Source organism: Chroicocephalus ridibundus, chromosome 27 (genome assembly GCF_963924245.1).
Source record: "Chroicocephalus ridibundus chromosome 27, bChrRid1.1, whole genome shotgun sequence".
Taxonomy (NCBI): domain Eukaryota; kingdom Metazoa; phylum Chordata; class Aves; order Charadriiformes; family Laridae; genus Chroicocephalus; species Chroicocephalus ridibundus.
In genome coordinates, this window is record NC_086310.1 from 776,037 (window position 1) to 790,793 (window position 14,757).

General features: G+C 52.6%; 1 protein-coding gene across 1 annotated transcript; it reads left to right on the plus strand.

Moving 5' to 3' along the window:
* The first annotated feature begins 5,533 nt into the window (after positions 1-5,533).
* On the plus strand, positions 5,534-13,464 carry LOC134507760 (E3 ubiquitin-protein ligase TRIM39-like). The gene is made up of 3 exons (XM_063318637.1): positions 5,534-5,687; positions 11,175-11,201; positions 12,488-13,464. The coding sequence occupies exons 1-3, from the start codon at positions 5,672-5,674 to the stop codon at positions 13,042-13,044; spliced, it is 600 nt and encodes a 199-aa protein (XP_063174707.1). The 5' UTR covers positions 5,534-5,671; the 3' UTR covers positions 13,045-13,464.
* Positions 13,465-14,757: the final 1,293 nt, after the last annotated feature.

The following is a 14,757-nucleotide window of genomic DNA, read 5'->3' on the forward strand; positions in this document are numbered from 1 at the left end:
CGGCTCACCAGAGGCACAGGAGAGCCAGGCCCTTGTGGATAAGGGCTTACAATGGTGCTTTGACATCTTTCAACGTAATGTTTGTAGGGTAAAATCCTATTGCCCAGCGGTGAGCAAAAGCTAGGAAAATGTTGGGCATTAGATACATGAGCGTGGGTCATAGTCTTGCTCCAGGTGAAGCAAGGGAAAATACGGCAATGACCAGCTAAGAAGAGTCCAGACAAAATCATTGAATTCCTGATGGCACACGCTACTGTGGTAAAATTAGGCCAGTGGCCCATGAATACCAAAGCTCAAGCCATATTTACAGAACTACAGGAACAACCAATTAGAGGCTGATAGGTGATGAAACTTTGGTCAAATTTCTTGGCCCCTGCCTGTTCAAAAACAGGTGGGAAAGTTAAAACCCTTTGCAGATTCTACCATAAGCACAACATTAAATTCCTGTGAGGTGAGGGTTTCTGAGGAAGAAATATAAAACCCTACAGGAGAGCCCTAAGAAGAGACCCTCTGGAAATTAGTTTAAATCAGAGCTTTTCAGCAACAGAATCAGAGATAGGTAATCTCCCTTGAAAGGAGGACACGTCAGTGTCCAAACAACACTGGTCTTTCTTTACAAGAAAGAACAGTGGAGGAAGGGAGCACCAGGGCCCTGGAATCTTTTGAGAGAAGGACCACCTGAAGATCTCTGAAAACGTGCAGACTCCGCAGACAGCTTTGAAGAACATGCAGGCCTCAACAGAGCAGGACACTGAGATCGTCAGAGACGACATGGGGAAAGGATCAGATGAACAGCAAGGCATTTGTCACTCTGAAGGCAAAGGCTGGTCTACAGACCATGGGTACCATGGGCTCTTTATGACTCTTTATGACTCTTTATGACTCTTTTTGACACAAAAGCAGCTTCTTCTTGGTCCTTTCTAAGAGGAAAGGCCCTGCACCGTAAGAGGGACAAGGACTCACCTCAGGGGAGGCGAGATCATGGTCCCACTGACACCGGTCTTTCTTCGCAGGAAGGGCAGTGGAGGGAAATACCACCAGGACCTGGGAATCCTTTCACGAGAAGGACCTCCTGCAGATCTCTCAACAAATTCAAGTGCTGCAAACAGCTTTGCAGAACATGCAGGCGTCCACACAGCAGAACTTTGAGATCCTCAGAGAAGACATGGAGAAGCAACTAGGTGAGCAGCGCCATTCCAAGCAGGCCTTCATCTCTCTGAAGGCAAAAGCTGGTCTACATGCAAACGATACCGCGAGCTAGTCCTCCCCACCTCCTGAATATGCATGGGCCTGGACAGACCTTTCTAGGCAAGTAGCTCATGTCCTGCGCCAGTGAGACACCTCCATGCTAAGGTGTCGACTGCAGGAGTTCGCGGTCCCTCTTCTCTCCCTCGTCTTTGAAGGGAGTGAGTACCGTGGGTCCTTCATGACTGCCAGACGTGGTGAAGGTTTCCAGCTCTGTGTCCTGCCTCCATCTCTCTCCCTTTGCCCACTCACCTTCCGCAGGGCAAAGAGTCTTGTCCCCCACAGCCCACAGATGCTGGCTGGGGAGATGGAGGGGGGCGATTCCTGCCCTCCGCCCTGCCCAGCACGCCTTTCTCAAGCCTTCAGCAAGGCTCACAGGGCCCGGGCTCTTTCCCCATCCCTCCAGCACACAAGCCCTCCAAAGCAATTCAAAGGAGGAAAAAGGCTCTTCCCACTTCTCGGGAGCGCGTGTGCCCTCAGAGCCCGGGAGGTGCAGGCTTCCGGGAGGGCAGGAGCCCGCCACTGGGAAAGTCCCAGAAGGAGGAGGGAGAGCTGAAGGGAGGAAGCTTGGGCTGGGGCCTTGGGCAAGCCCTGCTCCCCTTCCCCTGCCTCAGGAGTGCCCAATCACTCCTGCTCTGGCTTCTGACCTGCCAACACCATCTCACCCGGAACAGGGTCCCATTCCTGCAAAAAACACCTCAGGAACTGCATCGTTCACGCTCCAGTCTGCTCTGGGGCTGGGTCCTCCTGGGCATTGACACAAGAGCAGCTTCTTCTTGGTCCTTTCTAAGAGGAAAGGCCCCGCACCGTAAGAGGGACAAGGACTCACCTCAGGGGAGGCGAGATCATGGTCCCACTGACACCGGTCTTTCTTCGCAGGAAGGGCAGTGGAGGGAAATACCACCAGGACCTGGGAATCCTTTCACGAGAAGAACCTCCTGCAGATCCCTCAACAAATTCAAGCGCTGCAAACAGCTTTGCAGAACATGCAGGTGTCTGCACAGCAGAACCTTGAGATCCTCAGAGAAGACATGGAGAAGCAACTAGGTGAGCAGCGCCATTCCAAGCAGGCCTTCATCTCTCTGAAGGCAAAAGCTGGTCTACAGACAAACGATACCGCGAGCTAGTCCTCCCCACCTCCTGAATATGCATGGGCCTGGACAGACCTTTCTAGGCGAGTAGCTCGTGTCCTGCGCCAGTGAGACACCTCCATGCTAAGGTGTCGACTGCAGGAGTTCGCGGTCCCTCTTCTCTCCCTCGTCTTTGAAGGGAGTGAGTACCGTGGGTGCTTCATGACTGCCAGACGTGGTGAAGGTTTCCAGCTCCGTGTCCTGCCTCCATCGCTCTCCCTTTGCCCACTCACCTTCCGCAGGGCAGAGTGTCTTGTCCCCCACAGCCCACAGATGCCGGCTGGGGAGATGGAGGGGGGCGATTCCTGCCCTCCGCCCTGCCCACCACGCCTTTCTCAAGCCTTCAGCAAGGCTCACAGGGCCCGGGCTCTTTCCCCACCCCTCCAGCACACAAGCCCTCCAAAGCAATTCAAAGGAGGAAAAAGGCTCTTCCCACTTCTCAGGAGCGCGTGTGCCCTCAGAGCCCGGGAGGTGCAGGCATCCGGGAGGGCAGGAGCCCACCACTGGGAAAGTCCCAGAAGGAGGAGGGAGAGCTGAAGGGAGGAAGCTTGGGCTGGGGCCTTGGGCAAGCCCTGCTCCCCTTCCCCTGCCTCAGGAGTGCCCAATCCCTCCTGCTCTGACTTCTGACCTGCCAACACCATCTCACCCGGAACAGGGTCCCATTCCTGCAAAAAACACCTCAGGAACCGCATCTCTCACGCTCCAGTCTGCTCTGGGGCTGGGTCCTCCTGGGCATTGACACAAGAGCAGCTTCTTCTTGGTCCTTTCTAAGAGGAAAGGCCCCGCACCGTAAGAGGGACAAGGACTCACCTCAGGGGAGGCGAGATCATGGTCCCACTGACACCGGTCTTTCTTCGCAGGAAGGGCAGTGGAGGGAAATACCACCAGGACCTGGGAATCCTTTCACGAGAAGAACCTCCTGCAGATCCCTCAACAAATTCAAGCGCTGCAAACAGCTTTGCAGAACATGCAGGTGTCTGCACAGCAGAACCTTGAGATCCTCAGAGAAGACATGGAGAAGCAACTAGGTGAGCAGCGCCATTCCAAGCAGGCCTTCATCTCTCTGAAGGCAAAAGCTGGTCTACAGACAAACGATACCGCGAGCTAGTCCTCCCCACCTCCTGAATATGCATGGGCCTGGACAGACCTTTCTAGGCAAGTAGCTCGTGTCCTGCGCCAGTGAGACACCTCCACGCTAAGGTGTCGACTGCAGGAGTTCGCGGTCCCTCTTCTCTCCCTCGTCTTTGAAGGGAGTGAGTACCGTGGGTGCTTCATGACTGCCAGACGTGGTGAAGGTTTCCAGCTCCGTGTCCTGCCTCCATCTCTCTCCCTTTGCACACTCACCTTCCGCAGGGCAAAGAGTCTTGTCCCCCACAGCCCACAGATGCCGGCTGGGGAGATGGAGGGGGGCGATTCCTGCCCTCCGCCCTGCCCACCACGCCTTTCTCAAGCCTTCAGCAAGGCTCACAGGGCCCGGGCTCTTTCCCCATCCCTCCAGCACACAAGCCCTCCAAAGCAATTCAAGGGAGGAAAGAGGTTCTTCCCACTTCTCGGGAGCGCGTGTGCCCTCAGAGCCCGGGAGGTGCAGGCATCCGGGAGGGCAGGAGCCCACCACTGGGAAAGTCCCAGAAGGAGGAGGGAGAGCTGAAGGGAGGAAGCTTGGGCTGGGGCCTTGGGCAAGCCCTGCTCCCCTTCCCCTGCCTCAGGAGTGCCCAGTCACTCCTGCTCTGGCTTCTGACCTGCCAACACCATCTCACCCGGAACAGGGTCCCATTCCTGCAAAAAACACCTCAGGAACTGCATCTCTCACGCTCCAGTCTGCTCTGGGGCTGGGTCCTCCTGGGCATTGACACAAGAGCAGCTTCTTCTTGGTCCTTTCTAAGAGGAAAGGCCCCGCACCGTAAGAGGGACAAGGACTCACCTCAGGGGAGGCGAGATCATGGTCCCACTGACACCGGTCTTTCTTCGCAGGAAGGGCAGTGGAGGGAAATACCACCAGGACCTGGGAATCCTTTCACGAGAAGGACCTCCTGCAGATCCCTCAACAAATTCAAGCGCTGCAAACAGCTTTGCAGAACATGCAGGTGTCTGCACAGCGGAACCTTGAGATCCTCAGAGAAGACATGGAGAAGCAACTAGGTGAGCAGCGCCATTCCAAGCAGGCCTTCATCTCTCTGAAGGCAAAAGCTGGTCTACAGACAAACGATACCGCGAGCTAGTCCTCCCCACCTCCTGAATATGCATGGGCCTGGACAGACCTTTCTAGGCGAGTAGCTCGTGTCCTGCGCCAGTGAGACACCTCCACGCTAAGGTGTCGACTGCAGGAGTTCGCGGTCCCTCTTCTCTCCCTCGTCTTTGAAGGGAGTGAGTACCGTGGGTGCTTCATGACTGCCAGACGTGGTGAAGGTTTCCAGCTCCGTGTCCTGCCTCCATCTCTCTCCCTTTGCACACTCACCTTCCGCAGGGCAAAGAGTCTTGTCCCCCACAGCCCACAGATGCCGGCTGGGGAGATGGAGGGGGGCGATTCCTACCCTCCGCCCTGCCCAGCACGCCTTTCTCAAGCCTTCAGCAAGGCTCACAGGGCCCGGGCTCTTTCCCCATCCCTCCAGCACACAAGCCCTCCAAAGCAATTCAAAGGAGGAAAAAGGCTCTTCCCACTTCTCGGGAGCGCGTGTGCCCTCAGAGCCCGGGAGGTGCAGGCATCCGGGAGGGCAGGAGCCCACCACTGGGAAAGTCCCAGAAGGAGGAGGGAGAGCTGAAGGGAGGAAGCTTGGGCTGGGGCCTTGGGCAAGCCCTGCTCCCCTTCCCCTGCCTCAGGAGTGCCCAATCACTCCTGCTCTGGCTTCTGACCTGCCAACACCATCTCACCCGGAACAGGGTCCCATTCTTGCAAAAAACACCTCAGGAACTGCATCGTTTGCGCTCCAGTCTGCTCTGGGGCTATGTTGTTTTGGCAATGGAAGAACATCAGCATCTTTTTGGTTCTTTCTAAGAGGAATTGCTCTGCGCCATGGGATGTACAAGGCCTCACCTCAGGGGAGGCAAGATCATGGTCCCAGTGACACCAGTCTTTCTTCACAGGAATGAGAGTGGAGGCATATTCCACAAGGTTCGTGGAATCCATGCAGGAGAAGATGGAGAAGATTCTCAGTGAGAAACTAGCTGTCTTACAGAGCAAAAAGGAATTGGCCCACTTCGCTAATTGTCCCGCACCTCTGGAGGAACTGACTGACTCACGACCTTCCCTCCTGAAATATTCTGAAAATACTTCTGCTCTGCAGGGGTCTCTGGAGAACATGCAGGCACTTTCAGGTACTGATGTATTATTCCTTCCCCTCTCCAGAGAGTGCTCTCAAGCCCCTTGCAGACTTGTAGCTTTGAACGGGAGCGTAGAAGTGTGTGAAGTGTGAATGCATGACTAGTGCAATCTGGCTGCAGGGATAACTGGTGCTGGACAGTAGCGTTTCTTTCCTAGGAGGTTCTTCTCTGTGAAAGGGGATCTCCTTTTTGTTCCATGGTCTGGCTATTCCTCTCGCCTCTCCTTCTTCCCTGACAAGAATGAGAGGTTGAGTTTCTCTCATAGCAGATTTTATTCCAAATGAGAATACAAGTAGCTAAGATAGCGTTGTGTTTGAGTGTGGTGAGGGATTCGTGGAGTTGGGGAGGTGGCCTCTGTTTCATGGCGGGCAGATAGTTGGAAAACTGTGTTTGGGTCCCCCTCCACTCTTTATCTGGGGACACAAGAAGAATCAGGAGCTCTAGATGAAAATGGATTTAAGCAGACTTTTAGATATTGTATAAGTTTTGCAGTGGGGAATATTCAGTTGTCACTAGGAGACCCATGCGTCTGTTCTAAATGGGCTGTAAACACGCCAACGGTCAGTAGCTGAGGACACCAGCTTCAGTGCAGGTAAGGCTGCACTGGGGAAGGGGATCATGGTGGATAAGGCCGGGAAAGGGCTCTTTTGGGGGCTTTCGTAGCCGGGAAAAGCGGCTAGCTCATGCCGGAACTGGCAGCTCGGCGGTGGGCTGCTGACGCGGCAGGGGTGGAGGCAACGCCACACGCGGCAGTTCTAAACGGGCGGTACCCAGCATGCAGGCAGCCGGTGGGCATCATCCAGGGCGTGACCGCGGCGAGAGCGGGTGTACAGGGCGCAGGTCTTTGAACAGTAAGTCACTGAAAACCTCTCGACCCGGCCAGGATGTCATCGTAAGAACTCGGCAGAATGCCATGGCATCCCTGAGCTCTGCACCGAGCAGCTCTGATGTGGCCACCCAGACAGAGCTTGCGTGGGAACCTGCTGCCACCCAGGTGTCAGGCTGCAGGGTGTGCCCTGCTCTTGTGCTGGTGTTGAATGGTAGCGGTGAGCAGGCCTGTAGGAGGTGTGCCCAGGGAGAGGAACTCCTTCACCTCGTGATAGAGCTCCGTGAGGAGGTAAGTCGTTTGAGAAGTATAAGGGAGTGTGACCAGGAGATAGATAACTGGAGTCGCACCCTGCCTTCCCTGAAAGAAGCACCTCAGGCAGACAGACCTCCACATACAGAGCACTCCCCACCCTCTAGCAGCGTGGCTAAATGTGGAGATTCAGAGGACAGGGGCCAGTGGCAACGAGTCCCTGCCCGGCGTGGCAGGCGTGCCACCCAGGTAACCCCCACATCATCCCAGGTGCCCTTGGTGTACTTGCAGAACAGATACTGTTCTGCAAAAGGAAGCCCCTTCTGCAAAGGGAACCGGAGGATGACAAGGACAACAGCTTGCTGAACTTGGAGTTGTCACCGAGGCCAAGACGGATTACGCCTCGTATAACAACATCCTCAGTTATGAAAGAAAGACGGGTCCTTGTAGTAGGGGACTTGATTCTGAAGAGAGCGGAAGGTCCCATATGTAGACCAGACCCAGTCTGTAGGGAAGTCAGCTGTCTCCCTGGGGCCAAAGTTAAGGATGTCCAGAGGAAACTCCCTACCCTAGTTAGGCCTACTGACTACTACCCTTTATTGATTTTTCAGTTAGGCAATGATGAAATTTCAGGAAGAAGCCTGAGGGCAATGAAGAAAGACTTCAGGGCCCTGGGACGGATGGTGAGGGGATCAGGAGCACAAGTAGTGTTTGCTTCTATGCCAGCAGTTGCGAAGATTGATGAGAAGATTAACAGGAAATGCCAGCTGCTCAATGCCTGGCTCAGAGACTGGTGTCATCGGCAGGACTTTGGGTTCTTTGATCATGGGCTGCTTTTCAGGACACCAGGCCTGCTGGCAACAGACGGCAAAAGCCTGTCTCAGAGGGGGAAAAGGGTTTTAGGGCAGGAGTTGGCGGGGCTCATTGACAGAGCTTTAAACTAGATTCGAAGGGGGATGGGGACAGATCCAAGCTTGCTAGCAAAAAGCCTGAAGGTGGCATGCTGGCACTAGACTTGGAAAAGATAGGGGGCGTAACCAGGCTCCTTAGGAATAAGTCCGGGGGTGGCAGAATTTCAGCTCCCTCCAGTAAAACGGAGAAAGGACCAATAGCCCAGCTGAAGTGCTTATACACTAATGCACGTAGCATGGGCAACAAACAGGAGGAGCTGGAAGCCATTGTGCAGCAGGATAATTATGATGTAGTCACCATCACAGAAACGTGGTGGGATGACTCACATAGCTGTAGTGCTGCCATGGATGCCTAGAGGCTCTTCAGGAAGGACAGGCAAGCAAGGAGAGGCGGGGGTGTGCCCCTGTATGTCAGGGAGTGTTATGAACACTTTGAACTAAATGATGGTGATAATGGGGTTGAGTGTTTCTGGGTAAGAATCAGGGGCAGGGCTAACAAGGCAGATATCGTAGTAGGAGTCTGTTATAGACCGCCCAACCAGGATGAGGAGGCAGATGAAATATTCTATAAACGGCTGGGAGAAGTCTCAAGATCGCGAGCTCTTGTCCTCGTGGGGGACTTCAATTTGCCGGATATCTGCTGGGAATACAATACAGCAGGGAGGGAACAGTCTAGAAGGTTCCTGGAATGTACTGGGGATGACTTCCTGACACAGCTGGTGAGAGAGACAACTAGGGAAGGTGCCCTGCTGGATCTGTTGTTTGTAAACAGGGAAGGTCTTGTAGGGGATGTGATGGTTGGAGGCTGTCTCGGGAACAGTGACCATGAAATGATAGAGTTTTCGATTCTGGGAGAAGCAAGCAGAGGGGTCAGCAGAACTGCTACCTTGGACTTCCAGAGGGCAGACTTTGGGCTTTTCAGGAGCCCGGTTGACAAAGTCCCCTGGGAGGCAGTCCTCCAGGGCAAAGGAGCCCAGGAAGCCTGGATGATTTTCAAGAAGGAAGTCTTAAAGGCGCAGGAGCAGGCTGCCACCATGTGCCGGAAGACAAGCCGTCGGGGAAAAAGACCGGCCTGGCTAAACAGGGAGCTAGGGTTGCAACTTAGGAAAAAAAAGAGGATTTATGGCCTTTGGAAGGAAGAGCAGGCCACTCAAGAGGACTACAAAGAGGTAGTGAAGCTATGTAGGGAAAAAATCAGGAGGGCCAAAGCCCAGCTAGAACTAAACCTGGCTTCTGTTGTCAAGGACAACAAAAAAAGTTTCTATATATATATTAGCAATAAGAAGAGGACTAAGGACAATCTCTGTCCTCTAGTAGATGGGTCCGGTAACATAGTGACCAAGGATGAGGAAAAGGCTGATGTACTTAATGCTGTCTTTGCCTCAGTCTTCAGCAGTAGGACCAGTTGCTCCCTGAGTACCCAGACCCCTGAGCTAGAAGACAGGGATGGGGAGCAGAATGAAGCCCCTGTAATCCAAAGGGAAATGGTGAGAGACCTGCTTCAGCACCTGGAGGTGCACAAATCTATGGGGCTGGATGGGATCCACCCAAGGGTACTGAAGGAGCTGGCAGAAGTGCTTGCCAGGCCACTTTGCATCATTTATGAGCAGTCCTGGATAACTGGGGAGGTCCCAGCTGACTGGAGGTTGGCAAGTGTGATACCCATCCACAAGAAGGGCGGGAAGGAGGATCCAGGGAACTACAGGCCAGTCAGTCTGACCTCGGTGCCTGGGAAGGTCATGGAACAGATCCTCCTCAGTGCCATTACACGGCATGTGCAGGGGAACAGGGTGATCAGGCCCAGTCAGCACGGGTTTGTGAAAGGCAGGTCATGCCTGTCAAACCTGATCTCCTCCTATGATAAGGTGACCCACTTAGTGGATGAGGGAAAAGCTGTGGATGTTGTCTACCTGGATTTTTGCAAAGCTTTTGACACCGTTTCCCACAGCATTCTCCTGGAGAAACTGGCTGCTCATGGCCTGGACAGGTGTACTCTTCGCTGGGTCAAAAACTGGCTGGATGGCCGTGCCCAGAGAGTGGTGGTAAATGGAGTTAAATCCAGTTGGTGTCCAGTCACAAGTGGTGTCCCCCAGGGCTCGGTGCTGGGGCTGGTTCTCTTTAATATCTTTATCAATGATCTGGATGAAGGGATCGAATGCACCCTCAGTAAGTTCACAGATGACACTAAACTAGGCAGGTGTGTTGATCTGCTTGAGCGTAGGTTGGCTCTGCAGTGGGATCTGGACAGGCTGGACCGATAGGCTGAGGCCAATGGTATGAGGTTCAACAAGGCCAAGTGCCAGGTCCTGCACTTGGGTCACAACAACCCCAAGCAACGCTACAGGACTGGGACGGAGTGGCCCGAAAGCTGTCCGGCAGAAAAGGACCTCGGGGTGTTGGTTGACAGCCGGCTGAATATGGGCCAGCAGCGTGGCCAGGTGGCCAAGAAGGCCAACAGCATCCTAGCCTGTATCAGGAATAGTGTGGTGAGCCGGACTAGGGAAGTGATCATCCCCCTGTACACGGCACTGGTGAGGCCACACCTCGAGTACTGCGTTCAGTTTTGGGCCACTCACTACAAGAAGGACATTGAGGTGTTGGAGCGTGTCCAGAGAAGGATACAAAGCTGATGAGGGGTCTGGAGGACAAACCTTATGAGGAATGACTGAGGGAGCTGGGGTTGTTTAGCCTGGAGAAGAGGAGGCTGAGGGGAGACCTCATCACCCTCTACAACTACCTGAAAGGAGGTTGTAGAGAGATGGGGGCTGACCTCTTCTCCCTGGTGACAAGTTATAGGACAAGAGGAAACGGGTTCAAGTTATGTCAGGGGAGGTTTAGATTGGATATTAGGAAACATTTTTTCACTGAAAGGGTTATTAAACATTGCAATAGGCTGCCCAGGGAGGTGGTGGATTCACCATCCCTGGAGGTGTTTAAAAAAAGGGTAGATGTGGTACTTAGCGACATGGTTTAGAAGTGGCTTTTGTCAGGGTAGGTTAAAGGTTGGACTTGATGATCTTAAAGGTCCCTTCCAACCTCAGCAATTCTATGATTCTATTCTGTGACACTGAGGCAATGGCTGTGCTGCTGGTGAGGTAAGTGCATCTGTACGCGTACCAGTGAAGCACCTAGAACTCCCGACATAGCAAACCAGAGATAGTTCCTTCAGATAAATTAATCTCTCTTGGTCCCTGTCCCTTCCCCCTGCCATAAGTATGACATCTCTTTACTGCCCCAGAATTCCTACCTTGATTTCAGGTCTGGTTAGAGTCTTTGCTGCTGAAAGACCAAGCATCCCAGAGGCCTCAGGCTTTGCTCTCTCTGGGGGATGGCATGGGACCTGTTGATGTTTTTCCAACCCATAGAACAAGCATGTTACTACAGCAGAACACGTTCTTTTTGGTCAGCAGCATGGGGTAGTGTCTTAGCACGCAGAAGACCAGCATACCTTGACAAATGCGCTTATTGCCTGCTTCTGTCTTTTTCCCACAGAGCTTTACAAAATACAGCGCTACAAAGGTAAGCAAAAGGGGGATGATGGACGTGAGTACTTGGAGTTGGAATGTGGCTCTGGAGAGCACATCCCACCTGCTGAGAGAGCTGTTTGGAGAGCAACACACTCAGAGGAAGGATTCTTTGATAACTGTATTCTTTGCTGTGTGTTGCCAAAGACACTGCGTATGCTCAACAGCAGCCTTTTCATCCGTGGGGAGCAGGGACGGGCAGCTTGCATTGGCCACGTCAGCCCCCGGCTCCCACTCCTGCTCTTGCCCTCTTTGGTGTTTCAGGAAAAGTGTCTTGAGCTGATCTGGCTCCGCTAAAGGAGCAACTTCTTATTCTTGAAATCCGAGTTGAGCTAGAGGACTTTATTTCATGACATTACAACTTGCTAGAGTCCTGTCAGGTGTTGGATGACCTGTGCAAACTGAGGAAAGAAACATTTCCTCATCATTGGGGCACTGAAGATCACTCTTCCATTCTAATCCATGCGTAAGAAGTACCCTAGAATGGTGCTCTCCTATTTATTAGAGAAGAAACTACATAAATTTGAAAATCACCTTCAGACTTTGCTAAGGACTTTAATCATGACACCCAAACCAAATTCCAGCAGATGTACCTATATTTAGATGTACTATTATACTTGTATCTACCACAAGCAACACTTGCACTTCCTAATAGGCTTTCTTCCTGCACCAGAGTTTTTAAGCACAATTAATGAATGCTTTGCATTTATATTTTAGCATTTATTACTCACCGGTGTGTATCTGCATTCATTTCGAGGTGGTTTTCAGATGCCTGCAGGGCTGATCAATTGTGTCACTTCAATTGTGAATCTTCCTCTTCTGTTTCTGTCATAGAAAACTTTCTCTGGCCATTATGATTTTGTCTCAATACCCTTGGAAAAGTCAGTTGTGATTCTGGTGTTGCCCAAAGAGGAGCTGCATTGTCAACTCCTCAGGCCATCTCAACAGCAATTTAAAGATAGAGGGAGAGGGTTTTCGCCCCCACACGCTCCTTCTTGGTGCTGAATGCTGGAGTCACAGGAACACTGTCTGCCTGCCTTGCATTTCATGCATGCGGGTTGGCCATTCTCTCAGTCAGCAGCCCCAAGATGGGTATGGAGGGACATGGAAGGTAAGGGAGGGGAGAAGGTAGAGGTCCCCTGAGGCAAGAGGCTGCCTAGTGCACCTGAGGGTAGGGGTAGAGGAAGGACTAATGAGAGGTAGATGAGGACACAGAAGAGAAAAGCTCAGAGAAGCAGACCTTGTCTTTTCTGCTCCTTATGAACGACTTGATCATTGCAGTGGACGTGACCCTGGATGCTGACACGGCCCACCCTAGATTGGAAATCTCAGATGATGGGAAGAGTGTGAAAGATACTGGCACCATCAGAAAGGTTCCCAGGAGTGAGAAGAGATTTGATTCCCACATTTTTGTGTTGGCAAAGGAAGGATACACATCTGGGAGACACTACTGGCAAGTGGATGTTGGCAAGAGAAGAAGCTGGGTCTTGGGCATTGCCCAGGAATCCGTGACTCGCAAAGGGACTGTGACTCTGATCCCTAAGAATGGCTTCTGGGTCATGGGGTTTGCAGACGGGCGAGAGTATTGGGCCCACACAGACCCCTGGACCCGTTTGAGCGTGAGTGGGAAGCTGCAAAAGGTTGGGATCTTCCTGGACATCTCAGCCAAGAAGATGACGTTTTACAACATTCATAAGAAAACAGCTCTGTACACTTTTACCATTTCTGATGGCGGCAGCCAGGAAGGGAAACTCTTTCCCTTCTTCTCAACAGGCCCTGCTAATGCTAAGCCTGACACTGAGCCTCTGAAAATAGTGCAGGAGTTTGATGATGAGTAGTTCACTCTACATTGTGAAGGCCTATAATGTACAGATCATACCGAGGGGTTATCAGGCTGCCATCTAGTTTGTGTCTCCTGAACCAAGCTAAGACAGGAGGGCACAGATGTATCTTAGTGGCCAGCTTTGACATTTTTTAGACTATACATCAGTATGAAAAAGCTTCTGAGGGAAATTTTAGGTACTCAAGAAACAGAAGCATTCTTTCATGATAACACGGAGTAAACATTTATTCTGGAAGGTGAGTTTTCATCATGCTCTGTGTTTTGGGGTTTTCCTGAGGAAGAGGAGTAACAGAGCAGCTTGGCAGATACCCAGTGGCCAGCCATGTTCAACCACCACTCATGTCCAGATGGCTTTTGAACATCTCCAAGGATGGAGACTCCACAACCTCTCCAGGAAACTTGTATCAGTGCTTGGTCACCCTCACAGTAATAAAGTGTTTCATGATGTTCAGAGGGAACCTCCTGTGTGTCAGTTTGTGCCCATTGCCTCTTGTCCTGTCACTGGCACCACGGGCAAGAGCCTGCCTCTGTCCTCTTTGCACCCTCCCTTCAGGTATTGAGACACATCAATAAGATCGCCCTGAGCCTTCTCTTCTCGAGGCTGGACAGTCCCTGCCCTCTCAGCCTTTCCTCACGGGACAGATGCTCCAATCCTTTAATCATCTCTGTCTCCCTTCCCTGAACTCTCTCCAGTATCTCAATGTGTATCTTGTACTGGGGTGCCCACAAAGGCAGGTGTGGCGTCTCCAGCGCTGAGGAGAGGGGAAGAATCACCTCCCGCAACCTGCGTTCAGCACCTCTCCTAATACAGCCTAGGATACCAACATCCCTGTGTGCTAAGGGCACGTAATTTATCTTGGTGTCCACCAGAACCCTTAGGTTCTTTGCTGCCAAGCTCCTTTACAGCTGGGCAGTCCCCGGCGTGTGCTGGGGCCTGGGCTTCTTCCTCCCCAGCTGCAGGACTTTTCGGTTCTCCCTGTTGAACCTCAAGAGGTTCCTGGCAGCCCATTTCTCCACCCTGCATCTTATCTAGGAGGATCTTATGGCAGATAGTGTCAAAAGCCTTACTGAAGTCCAGGTAGACAATACCCACTGCTCTCTCCCTATCTACCAGGCCAGTCATCTCATGGTAGGGGGTTATCAAGTTGATCAAGCATGATTTCCCCTTGGTGAGTCCATGCTCACTACTCCTGATGACTTTGTTTTGCTTCATGTTCCTGGGATTGCTTTCCAGGATTAGGCGCTCCATCCCCTTCCCAGAGATTGCCCGCTCAAGGAAAGGGTGAGAGGAGGGCTGTAGTGTGAAGCTGCCATTTTCACTTGCTCTCTGTTGCACTGAGAAAAATGAGGCAATGAGACCAAGAGAGACTCATCTGAGACTGCTGCACTGTCAACACCAAAAGCCCCTTGCTCAGGGAAGGAAACGGCACATAGTGGTGCAGGGGACAGTGGGATGGTGGGGAGGGACCTAGAGCACCTGGGGAGAGGGTGAAAAGCCCTTGGGCGCTTTTCATAGTAGGGGGTGGAGGGGTGGAGGGTCAAGGAAGGAAGCAGGGAAGAGCCCCACATCCTCTCGCCAGCTGTGCAGGATAGATGTGCGGGATAAATCTGTGCAGCCCCCAGGGAGGTGATCCAGGCGAGGGGGAGGGTGACCAGGGTGAGTGGCTGCTTTTGTCCATGTTCCTTATCTGCTAAAAGTAGCATCCCT